Source organism: Lithobates pipiens, unplaced genomic scaffold (assembly GCF_037356315.1).
Source record: "Lithobates pipiens isolate NorthernLeopardFrog02 unplaced genomic scaffold, aLitPip1_a1.2 Scaffold_8, whole genome shotgun sequence".
NCBI lineage: Eukaryota > Metazoa > Chordata > Amphibia > Anura > Ranidae > Lithobates > Lithobates pipiens.
Window position 1 is genome coordinate 252,136,193 of NW_027507903.1, and position 12,364 is coordinate 252,148,556.

The following is a 12,364-nucleotide window of genomic DNA, read 5'->3' on the forward strand; positions in this document are numbered from 1 at the left end:
TGTAGGTAATACATGTGCCCTACCTGGTCCCTCCACCTTTTCTAATGTACACTACAAAGTGTTCTCTGGGTGACGCCTTTGCCATGCAAGCCACCTTTTGTGTTTACTTGGGACTTGGAAGCTAATTTAAATCACTGTAGTAGCATTGCCTACTACTGCGATTTCCAGATTCCAGTCCATACCTAAACTTCAGCTTTAAAGTCATTGTAACTATCTCTCTATCTATCGTGTGTGTGTGTGTGTGTGTGTGTGTGTGTGTGTGTGTGTGTGTGTGTGTGTGTGTGTGTGTGTGTGTGTGTGTGTTTTAATAACAAACATGTCATACTTGCCTGCTCTGTGCAATGGTTTTGCATATAGCAGCCCTTGTCCTCCTCTTCTCAGGTCCCTCCGCCAGCGCTCCTGGCTCCCCCCCGCCAAGTGCCTAACATAGCAAATCACTTACTATAAGGGCACTCATGCGGGCTTGCTACTGAGCCGTGCTCTGTGTGTCCATTGATACAGAGCTTGCCCCAATCCCCTCCTAGCTGGCTGTGATTGACCGCAGCAGGAGCCAGTGGCCCCCGCTGCAGTCTCATGAGTCTATAAGGAGGGAGAGAGCCACTGCTCTTGTGCACAGTGCTGGATCGAGATTGAGCTCAGATACTGTAAGTAGCTGCACTCTGGAGAATGCACTAAGGTAAAAAAAAAAATCCTTCATCCTTTACAAACCACTTTAATGCAGCTAGTGTATTTACCTAAACTTGAATTGATGTCTGCCTCTTCCAATCCCCTATATAGCAGCAGTTAGACTGGAAGAGGGGGGCGGTATAGGGAATCAGATATGCTATTTGCAAATGTTTTTACAGAGACATATTTACAGGAAGAGAGACCAGAGGAATAACCTCTGCAATTTTTCTACTGCTCTTTCACTGTCCATTCAGAAGACGTGGGTGGAGAGATTACACTACTGTATTCCTCAACGGTTATGCCATTGACCTGACTGTTCCACGTGAGGTCCTCCTTGAAAACTCAGGACTGAATGGAATGGAAAATGAACACTTTTGCAGCTAAAACCCCTTTTTAAATTGCATTTTGTCTATGTATTTAGCTGTTATCATGGAGTTCAGCTTTAAGCTTGTAGCCAAGTGTATGTGTCTTTTAAATGTACAGTAGTCTAAAGTATATTGAAAGTTAAGAATATACAATATTATAACTGTTATTCCCTACCTATGCAAAAAAATTATAAAATAGGGGCTGCTCATTGTGAGGTTGATACCTAGAGATGGAAAAATTAGTGGTGAACTGCGCACCCTTCAGCTATAGTATACATTAAAGTGCAATAATATGAACAACCACTGGGTGTCCCCCGGTGAGGTATATAGCAATGATACTATGCAAACAATTCTAAAGTGCAAATAGTGAAAATAGAAATGACCACCTAATGTTCAGGTGGATAGCAAATAAATGCAATGTTCAAAAAAATATGTGTTTTAAATAAAGTCCAAGAAAATGAATCAAATGATTCCAATAGTGCAGTGATCTTGTGGAACCAAACAGACAAATGACTGTAAATCTTCCTCCACCAACACCGGTCGCTGTCTACTCACCAGATATACATGACCTCCATTACAGAAGTCATATACAGCATAAGGAGCAAGATATTCCCATAATCCGTCACAATACCTGGCAATGGAGCCTCCAATCGATCGTCAAAGGAAAGGACACCCACCTAATCTCTGGACACCAAGATCAGGAATTATAAAAGGAACAATCTCTCATGGTGAAGAATGTTGGTATATTATTAAAATAAGCGTGAAAAAACACTTAAACAAGTGTACAATATAAAAGGGTTCAAGTGGACACGGGAACGCCGTTGTGCGCTTCAACTGCGCTCCACTATGGGCGGAAGTAACGTGTCAAACTCGACCACACCCATTGCACTAATTTGCTATCTACCTGAAACATTAGGTGGTCATTTCTATGTTCACTATTTGCACTTTATACTTGTTTGCATAGTATCATTGTTGTATCACTCACTGGGGACACCAAGTGGTTGTTCATATTATTACACTTTTGCACTTTAATGTATAATATATCTCAAGGGTGAGCAGTTCACCACTAATTTTTCCCTATTTATTTTACATTCTTGTATATATTTGGTAAAGGAAATTTTTCTCCATTTGTATAATATATAATAGATTTTTCCTCCATTAGCATGTCCCATAGAGTAAGCAATGAAATGAGGCTGATCTCTGAATTCTAATTGGGGATATTTGGATATGATTCATTTATTTAATTGAAGGGACTTTTGATGTTCCAGCTTTCTGACCCATTTTCTAGCTATATTTAGTTAGTGGTCAGTTAAACTTCTATATCCTTTTGTTATGATCCCAACGGGGTATATTTTAGTCTGTCGCACTATTCTTTCCTATGATTTTATAGTAGAAGCGGCACAGTCGTTAATGTAGTAAATTTTAGAACATCTTATTTAGAAGTATTGCCTAGGGGGAATTGTTATCCATTCCTTGAGCAGCAAGGGATATTTTGAGTCACATCCTTTCCACATATCCGCTGTTATTGTAAATATGTATAAAGCATTTGCAGTGTAAACGTTTATAAAAATGTTTTCTAATAATACTTAAATAATGTTTAGATTACATTTGCAGTGTACTTTTTTTATACAGCTTGTGTTGTACTTTGTAGTGCTGCAAGTACAGCTGACATCAGGTGAGAAGATATTAACATGTCTAAGCATAATAACTGCTTTCCGACCCACCGCAGTACATTTATTGCTGCTGGTCGGCTCATACGGGCACAGTCATGTACCTGTACATTGCTGCTTTCTTCTGGGTCCGCTCGCACATTCGGAAGCTTGAGCTGCCACTCTCTGCAGCACAGCCTGATCATCGGGTCCTGGCCAGTGATTTATGGCTGGCACCCACTGATCGATTGGCTGAGTGAATGACAGAAGAGAGCCCTGTGTTGGTAAACAACATTGGGCTCTCTACAGACAGCAGTGATATGCAGTTTTTTTCTCTCTGCAAAGCAGGGAGGAAAAACCGAGACAGTAATAACAGCACATGGTTTTCACACATTAACACTGGTTAGGCACGCAGGTAACCCTTTAATTGGCCTAGATGTTAACCCCTTCCCAGCCAGTGTCATTAGTACAGTGACAGTGTATATTATTAGCACTGATCATCATATTGGTTTCAACTGTTGATGTCAGTGGCAGTTGGTCAGCCCCCCTCTCCCCCAGCATCAGTTAGTGTCAGATTGCCCGCTGCACTATCACAGTCCCCACTATAATGCCACGTACACACAATCAGACATTCCGACAACAAAATCCATGGGATTTTTTTCTGATGGATGTTGGCTCAAACTTGTCTTGCATACACACGGTCACGCAATAAATTTCGGAAATTCTAAACATCAAGAATGCGTTGACGTACGACGAGCCGAGAAAATTGAAGTTTAGTAGCCAGTGTGGCTCTTCTGCTTGATTCTGAGCATGAGTAGAACTTTGTGTGTCGGAATTGTGTACACACGATCAGAATTTTCAACAACGGATTTTGTTTTTCGGAAAATTTGAGATCTAGATGTCAGAAATTCCGATGAAAAATGTCCGATGGAGCCTACACACGGTCAGAATTTCCGACAAAAAGCTCCCATCGAACATTTTCCGTTACAAAATCCGACTGTGTGTACGCGGCATAAGTTGCTGATCACCTTACTAGTCAATGGTTACTAGTATAAAATAAATTAATTAAAATTCCAGTATCTATACCATAGTTTGAAGATGCTTTAACTTTTATATAAACCAATCAGTATACACTTATTGGGATTTTTATTTTTTTAACCAAAGACGTAACCGAATACATTTTATCCCAAATTTATGAAGAATTATTTTTTGTATTGGATGTTTTATAGCAGAAAGTAGTAGAAGTAGTAGAAATATTGTTTGTTTTTTTTCAAAATTTTTGGTTTGTGACATATCGCAAAAAATGAAAACCCCAGCGGTGATCAATCACTACCAAAAGAAAGCTCCATTTTGTGAAAATTACATACATTTTGTTTGAGTACAGGTTTGCAGTTTCGAATAGCAAAAAAAAAAAAATGACCTGGCCATGATGGGGGGTAAAATTTTCCTGAGGGTGGTTAAAAGAATCGTTCTAAGCCCTTGTACACACGGTCTCAGATTCCGTCGGAATGTGTCCGATCGGAGCGTTTTGTCGGATATTCCGACTGTGTGTGGTCTGCATCGGACTGTTTCCGTCAAAATATCCGTCGGACCAACTTTTCCAACTTACCGGAAATATTTTCCGACAAAATGTTCCAATCGGACATACTCCGATCATGTGTAGAGAATTCCAATCGGACAAAGTGCCACGCATGCTCAGATCAAATTCCTACACCAAAGCTATTGGCTACTAGCGTGAACATAGTCCCGTCGTAACAAAATAACGTCATCACATCGGATTTTCCGACAACTTTGTCCGACCGTGTGTATACAACAGTTTCGGACAAAATCCGACGGACAAAATCCGACAGATTTGGTTGTCGGACTCTCCGACCGTGTGTACAAGGGCTTAGAGTTCAGTTTTCGCTCAACACAGCCAAAATCTTACTGACTCTCCAACAAAATGGGTGCCCATAATCTAACACATATATTTAAAGCTCAACTTCAGTAAAGCTAAAACTCCTCCCTTGCCTACGCTGCAAGGATTAACTTCATTTTTAGGTGTAAGGCAGTGGCACCCCTCTGTTAGCCTTTATCCAGGCCTTGGGGCACTTTCCTCCTACTGACTCCAACAGTAGGGAATAATTCCTGCCACTGACACGGACACTCATGATGGGGCACGGTGCCTCCCACTAATATCAAAGCTAGGGCACTATTTCTCCTACTGGTATCAATAATGGGCCACTGCTCCTCCCACTTATGCCCGCAATGGGGCACGATTCCCCCCACTGACTTCAACAATGGTGCATGATTCCCCCCCCCCCCCACTGATTTCAACAAGGAGGCACTATTCCGCCCACTGACTTAAACAATGGGGCACTATTCCTCCCATTGATGCCAATGATGGGGCACTACTCCTTCTACTGACCACCAATCCTGAGTCCATGCTTCTTTTCACTGATGCTGGACCTGGGACATTTCCATCTGACAGACCATAGAGGACAGCGTTCTGTGTTTGTGTTTGCTTTGCATCAGCAGAGCGGACGCAGATCTCTCACCCACCTTCTCAGTGAGGATCAGTGAAGAGATCTCTCTCTGAGCAGATGGACTCTGCCAGTGTGAAAGGGGCCTTGCTAATAATGTATTAACATTAGTCATTCGTAGTACCAAAGAGAGAAGGAGACAATCGCATACTCTCATTTTTATACATTTTAATTTATAACACTCTTGCTTTTTAAATAACTTCTCTGCTTTTATGGTGCTCTATGCTATACATCTTTGTTACAGTTAAAACAATTACATTTATTATAAAATTAAGACTAAAGATTTTTTTTTATGTATTTTTAATTTATTAACAGATATCAAGAAGCCTCCAATTGCTCCAAAGCCGAAACAAGTATCCATTCAGAAACCTAGCCCACCGCCAGTTGCTCCCAAGCCAGATGTAGTTCAGGCCAAAGTGTCACCAGCTTCAAAGAAATTAAAGCCAACAATAGCTCCAAAGCCAAAGGTCCTCCAAAGTCCATCTGTCTCTGAAGAGCTGAGGCAAAGTGACATTAAATCAAATGGTATTAACAATGATGAACACAAAGGTGCAGAATCTGAAAAGCTCAATTATAAGCACGAAACATTAGACCACAACGAAAGCTCAAATGTAACGTATATAATTTCACCTTGTTCCTGCAGTTTTGACTGCAATCACAAGCTTGGCAATGGGGATTCTTTTCAAAAAGCCCAAAAGGTAATAGAACAGCTGGAAAACTTAGAAAATAAGAAAATGTGTGGGCAGCCAGTTCCCTGTGTAAGAACGAGATGGAAAACTTGCACTCAACAGGACACGTTGGCTAAAGCAAACCAAGTCATTCTGAGGGCCAGCATTTTAGAAGACAAGGTTAAAGATGTTATTACTCATAATCTCTTTGCCAATGGACACAACTACAAGCAAGAGAACTCTGAAAAATGCATTAGGACAACAGGTCACAACGTTATTGCAAGTTCAACTGAATCGAGCAAATGTGAGATACCTTTTTCAAATTTGGATAAACGTACTAGTAACACAAAAAAACTAAATACATTAGTCAAAGAGCCTGTTGTTTCTCCCTCTCAGGATGTTGTTCCATCTGATCCAGAGCATGAAACCATTGATCATGTGAAAGAATGCAATGGTATAGAACTTGACAAAAGGCCTTTCTCAACAGAACACAGTGGAAGATCCAAATGTCTACCACGAGCTCCACCTCCGCATAAGTCCCTTCCAGTTCCAAAACCAAGGAGGTTGCGAACACAGTGTCTTGTGAGACAAGATTGTGTGGATGGCACTGCAGAAAACAACGGTGATCATGGAACATTTGGCGATAGTTCACCAACAAACTATCAGCAAGGACAGAATGAAGTTGGACATTCTAATGATGAATACATTATACCTGACATTTTAGATCCAAAATATCAGGATATTCAAAATTGTGAGTCTACTGTTGGTCATTCAAGTACAGAACTGACTCCAACTGGTGAATCTGTGGCTGAGGAAGATAGCAATTTTAAAAGGTGCAGCTCCCTGTCAATGAGCTTACCTAAACAATTGAAACTTATTTATGAACAGCAGCTGCCTGTTAGGAATGCTGCCATGGAAAAGCACCTTGCTCCCAACACACCAGCTGCAAGTTCACCAAGAGTTGCTCCAAAAAAGCCTCAGAGATTCAGCCTACCTGCAGCTGGACTGCTCAAGAAGGCTGCTTCGGAGGAAAAACTTCACAGTTTCAATGGCAGCAGCTCTTATGCTACTTTGGGACATGAAGGGACTCTCCAAGATCAATCACAGACTTCGGAAAAACCATTGTGGAAGTTGGAGCACCCAATATTACCTTTTCTTGGAAGCCCAGAATCATTCAAAACCTCTTTAAGTAATGACCGTACCAATCCACTCACCAAGCCGAGAGCTAAGTCTTTGTCTGCTGTGGATATGAATAGAATAGAAAACCAAACAAACGAAAGTCCTAAAAAAAATGCATTAAAGAAGTTCCTCAACTTGAAACTGTCAGTTTGTGTAATAAAAAATGACTTTCAAAAATTCTTATCCCGTGGCAGTTTGTCGGGAGACAGCGGCACCTCTGATATCTTTTCCTGTACTGGACACTCGGCATCTCCAACTTTAGAGAGGAAGGTAAAACCATCAAAAGCACATTCTGCCGATTCATTCAGTCCACTGTCAAAGAAAAAACAGAAAAACAAGAATGACTTCAGCACTGTAAATAATCCCACCTCAAAGTCTTTGGATGACAGTTTGGTATCACTACAGAAAACACAGGTGGCATCTTCAACAGAGATGCTAGAGTCTGATATACCACAGTATGAAAATATATGTCACTATGAAGAAATCCCGGAATATGAAAATCTGCCATTTACTTTAGTTTCAGATATAAATGAATGTGATGCAACTATCTATGAGGTTGAAGACCCAGTTGAATCTGTTCATTCTTTAACGGGCCTACAGGGTAACCACAGGTAGGTGCCACTCTTAATTCTTCCTTTTATCTGATCCTAGTATTTTGTATGTGTTTTTTATTTGATTAGATATGCAGGTAGTCCAGATATCATAAACGTAATATTGTTGCTCACATCAAACTGATTCTATTTTTACCTTGGACATTGTATCTCCACAGTAAACGTTTTTAATCTCTTGTGAAGTTGCTTCAATGTGGTCTTGCTCTTAACAAAAACTGCTCCTAAATCCCTGTTGGCACTATATGCACACCATTTCTACTGCAGTGCTTGAGTTGGATGTTACAAGAAGTACTTCCCAGAAGGTGTCCATGTTTCCAAGTGATTAAAGCGGACAAATGCTATGTAATCTACCACTGGGAAGTTTGGTCGGAGGCTCTATCTTCCTCCCAGTTCCCATAGCTGCTGTATGAGCTGCTAGGGCTATATAGTTATATATATCATTTGTTAGTTAAGTCTAGGGATGAGCCCGATGTTTGAGTCGAACGTAAGTTCGACTCGAACATCAGGTGTTTGCCAAATAGAAAACAATTTGGGGTGTTTCACATGGGGGAGGCCGGGATCTGGGGAGTCCCCTTGTTAAATGGGGCTTCCAGTTTCTAACAAATCCCCTGCCTGCAAACCCCCCAAACCATCGGGCAAGGGCTGTGGGGATGAGGCCCTTGTCTCCATCAACATTGGGGGTATCCCAAAGCACTCTCCCCATGTTGAGGGCATGTGGCCTGGTACGGTTCAGGAGGGGGGGGCTCTCTCATCCTCTCCTCTTTTCCTGTGGCCTGCCAAGTTGCATGCTTGGATAAGGGTCTGGTATGGATTTTTTGGGGGACCCCCATGCCATTATTTTTATTTTGCCACGGGGTTCCCCTTAAAATCCATAACAGACCTGAAGGGCCTGGTATGGAATTTGGAGGACCCCCACACAATTTTTTTTTTTTTTTTCAATTTGGGGGAATCCCATGCTGTTTTTTTCAATGACTTTTATGTGTATTGCCGGGACCGACAATTCATTATAGCCGCGAGTACTTTTAAATTACCTTTTTTCCTTTAGAAATGTAATTTTGCTCTTGGACTGTTCTAAACACGGGAAATACACGCCACTTTACAGGCATACTATAGACACCCCTCAGGCATGAAATTTTAAAGGAATATTTCACTTTTATTGTTTCACTTTAAGCATTATTAAAATCGATGCTCCCAAAAAAACTTCAGTTTTTAAAACTTTTTTTTGCATTGATACATGTCCCCTGGGACAGGACCCAGGTCCCCAAACACTTTTTATGACAATAACTTGCATATAAGCCTTTAAAATTAGCACTTTTGATTATTCATGTTCGTGTCCCATAGACTTTAACGGTGTTTGCGTGTTTGGACACATTTTTTCCCTGTTCGCATGTCCTGCTGCGAACCGAACCGGGGGGGTTGTTCTGCTCATCCCTAGTCAAACCATCTAAATTTGCTAGTGCATCCTAAACTACCCTCTCCCCAGACTGAAGAGGGTGCTGTCTAAAAGTGTTCTCCATTGCTCGTCCATCCAGAGTGGAGACACTCTTAAGACAGCAAGTGTGTTCCTTTCCTCTACCACATTTAACCACTTCAGCTCCGGACCAATAAACACCTTAAGGACCAGAGGTCTTTTTGCAATTTCGCACTGCGCTGCTTTAACTGGTAATTGCGCGGTCATGCAATATTGCACCCAAACGAAATTTGCGTCCTTTTCTTCCCACAAATAGAGCTTTCTTTTGATGGTATTTGATTGCCTCTGCGATTTTTTTTTTTTTGCGATATAAATGGAAAAAGAGCGAAAATTTTGAAAAAAAAAGATATTTTCTTCTTTTTGTTATAAGAAAAATCGAATAAACTAAATTTTAGTCATACATTGAGGGCAAAATTTATTCAGCCACATGTCTTTAGTAAAAAAAATGTCAATAAGCGTATATTTTTTGGTTTGCGCAAAAGTTATAGCGTCTACAAACTAGAGTACATTTTCTGGAATTTACACAGCTTTTAATTTATGACTGCCGATCTCATTTCTTGAGGTGCTAAAATGGCAGGGCAGTACAAATCCCCCCCAAATGACCCCATTTTGGAAAGTAGACACCCCAAGGAAATTGCTGATGGGTATGTTGAGCCCATTGAATATTTATTTTTTTTGTCCTAAGGGATTGAATAATGACAAAAAAAAAAAAAAAATTTTTTTTACAAAAAGTTGTCACTAAATGATATATTGCTCACACATGCCATGGTTATATGTGAAATGACACCCCAAAATACATTCTGCTGCTTCTCCCGAGTACGGGGATACCACATGTGTGGGACTTTTTGGGAGTCTAGTCGCGCACGGCACCCCGAAAACCAATCACCACCTTCAGGATTTCTAAGGGTGCAAATTTTTGATTTAACTCCTCACTACCTATCACAGTTTCGAAGGCCATAAAATGCCAAAATAGCACAAAACCCCCCCAAATGACCCCATTTTGGAAAGTAGACACCCCAAGCTATTTACTGAGAGGCATGTTGAGTCCATGGAATATTTTATATTTTGCCAAAAGTTGCGGGAATATTACAAACTTTTTTTTTTTTGCACAAAGTTGTCACTAAATGATATATTGCTCACACATGCTATGGGCAGAAGTCAAATTACACCCCAAAATAAATTCTGCTGCTTCTCCCGAGTACGGGGATACCACATGTGGGGGACTTTTTGGGAGCCTAGTTAACTAGCTACCTAGCGACACTAGCGACACTGATGCAGCGTTCAGAAAAATTATCGCTTAGTGACACTGGCAAAAGGGGGTGAAAGGGTTAACTAGCGGAAATCAGGGGGTTAAAACCATTATTGGGTAGTATATCGGGGTACCTAGCGCTATAAAAACCTGGCGGTGAACCTAAAAAAATAACTAGCTACCTAGCGACTGTAGCGACACTAATGCAGCGATCAGAAAAACGATCGCTTAGTGACACTGGCAAAAGGGGGTGAAAGGGTTAACTAGCGGCAATCAGGGGGTTAAAAACATTATTGGGTAGTATATCGGGGTACCTAGCGATATAAAAACCTGGCGGTGAACCTAAAAAAATAACTAGCTACCTAGCGACACATGCAGCGATCAGAAAAATGATCGCTTAGTGACACTGGCAAAAGGGGGTGAAAGGGTTAACTAGCGGCAATCAGGGGGTTAAAAACATTATTGGGTAGTATATCGGGGTACCTAGCGCTATAAAAACCTGGCGGTGAACCTAAAAAAATAACTAGCTACCTAGCGACTGTAGCGACACTAATGCAGCGATCAGAAAAACGATCGCTTAGTGACACTGGCAAAAGGGGGTGAAAGGGTTAACTAGCGGCAATCAGGGGGTTAAAAACATTATTGGGTAGTATATCGGGGTACCTAGCGATATAAAAACCTGGCGGTGAACCTAAAAAAATAACTAGCTACCTAGCGACACATGCAGCGATCAGAAAAATGATCGCTTAGTGACACTGGCAAAAGGGGGTGAAAGGGTTAACTCTAGGGGCAATCAGGGGGTTAAATCTTTATTGGGGGGTGATAGGGGGCTACCCTGGACCTAACACTAACTGTCCTGACAGTTTTTACTGTCACAACTGACACTGAATGCATTGATCAGTAAAGAAATGATCAATGCAATCAGTGACACTGTGACTGGGGGGGGAGGGGGGGCGGGGGGGGATCGGGGGGCGATCGGGGGGGGGATCGGGGGGGGTTTGTGTGCCTGTGTACCTACATGTCAGTGTAGTGTTCGTGCAGACTTACTTTTACTCTTCTCCTCGTAGTCCGGTCAAAAAGACCGCCCCGAGGAGAATGACATCACTTCCTCCTTCCTGTGTAAACAATACACAGGGGAGGAAGCTTCTCATTGGCCAGGAGCGATCCAGAGGGGGTGGCCGAAAACGAACGGCCATCCCCTCATCACGGAGCGCTCCTGGACCGAATTGGACCGCCGTAACCAGCGGGAGGGGGTCCGATGGGACCCCCCACCCGCTGGAAGGCAATCACGTAGATGTACGTGATTATGCCTGCCTGTGCCATTGTGCTGACGTACAATGGCAATACGGCGGTCCTCAAGTGGTTAAGGATTGGTAAACATTTACACATTTTTTGTTTTTGGGATTAATACTACTTAAATTGTGTAGTTTAAAAACTTTGAGCAATAATTAGAGTACTGCAAGTCCTTGAACGTTGCAGGAAATCTTCAGCCTGCTGGAAAATTTGCACAAAATAATTTTCACGAATAGGTGCTTCCTGAGGAGAAAAGGGAGCAATCGTTCAGTGAGCATATACTGTATTTTTTAAAATTGTTCCGTGGTGAAAGGAGAAGCAGTGGCCTGTGATCACTGACCTTTGGCATTCATTTGCAAAATGGCCAATTATTCTTTGATGACCCATCTCTCTACCTATATATGACCAATCTAAACAATTTTATATTATTCATAGCCGAGCCTGTACAGAGGAAATTAGTCACCGCTTTGTCACTTTTCAGATATCAGGATTTAGAAATATAGCAAACAAATGTAGATGTTTAATTCTCCTGCATCACTCTATACTCCAGGCTTTTATCTCTCTTTACCTCCCTCTTGCCTGATCGTCTTTCCTGTGTTTAAGTTAAGACACGTGTTTTATCGGAGTGCGTTTTTTACTGTAAGTCTCCGCGGCCTGCCAGCTTGTGTTCTGTTATGCCATTCAGGAAGCT

General features: G+C 41.6%; 1 protein-coding gene across 1 annotated transcript in view; it reads left to right on the top strand.

Moving 5' to 3' along the window:
- Nucleotides 1–12,364, top strand: part of FGD6 (FYVE, RhoGEF and PH domain containing 6) — a 138,479-nt gene that overhangs the window by 41,066 nt on the left and 85,049 nt on the right. The window contains exon 2 of the mRNA XM_077470307.1: nucleotides 5,518–7,660. Coding sequence (XP_077326433.1) covers nucleotides 5,518–7,660 — 2,143 coding nt within the window. The remainder of the gene's footprint in view (nucleotides 1–5,517; nucleotides 7,661–12,364) is intronic.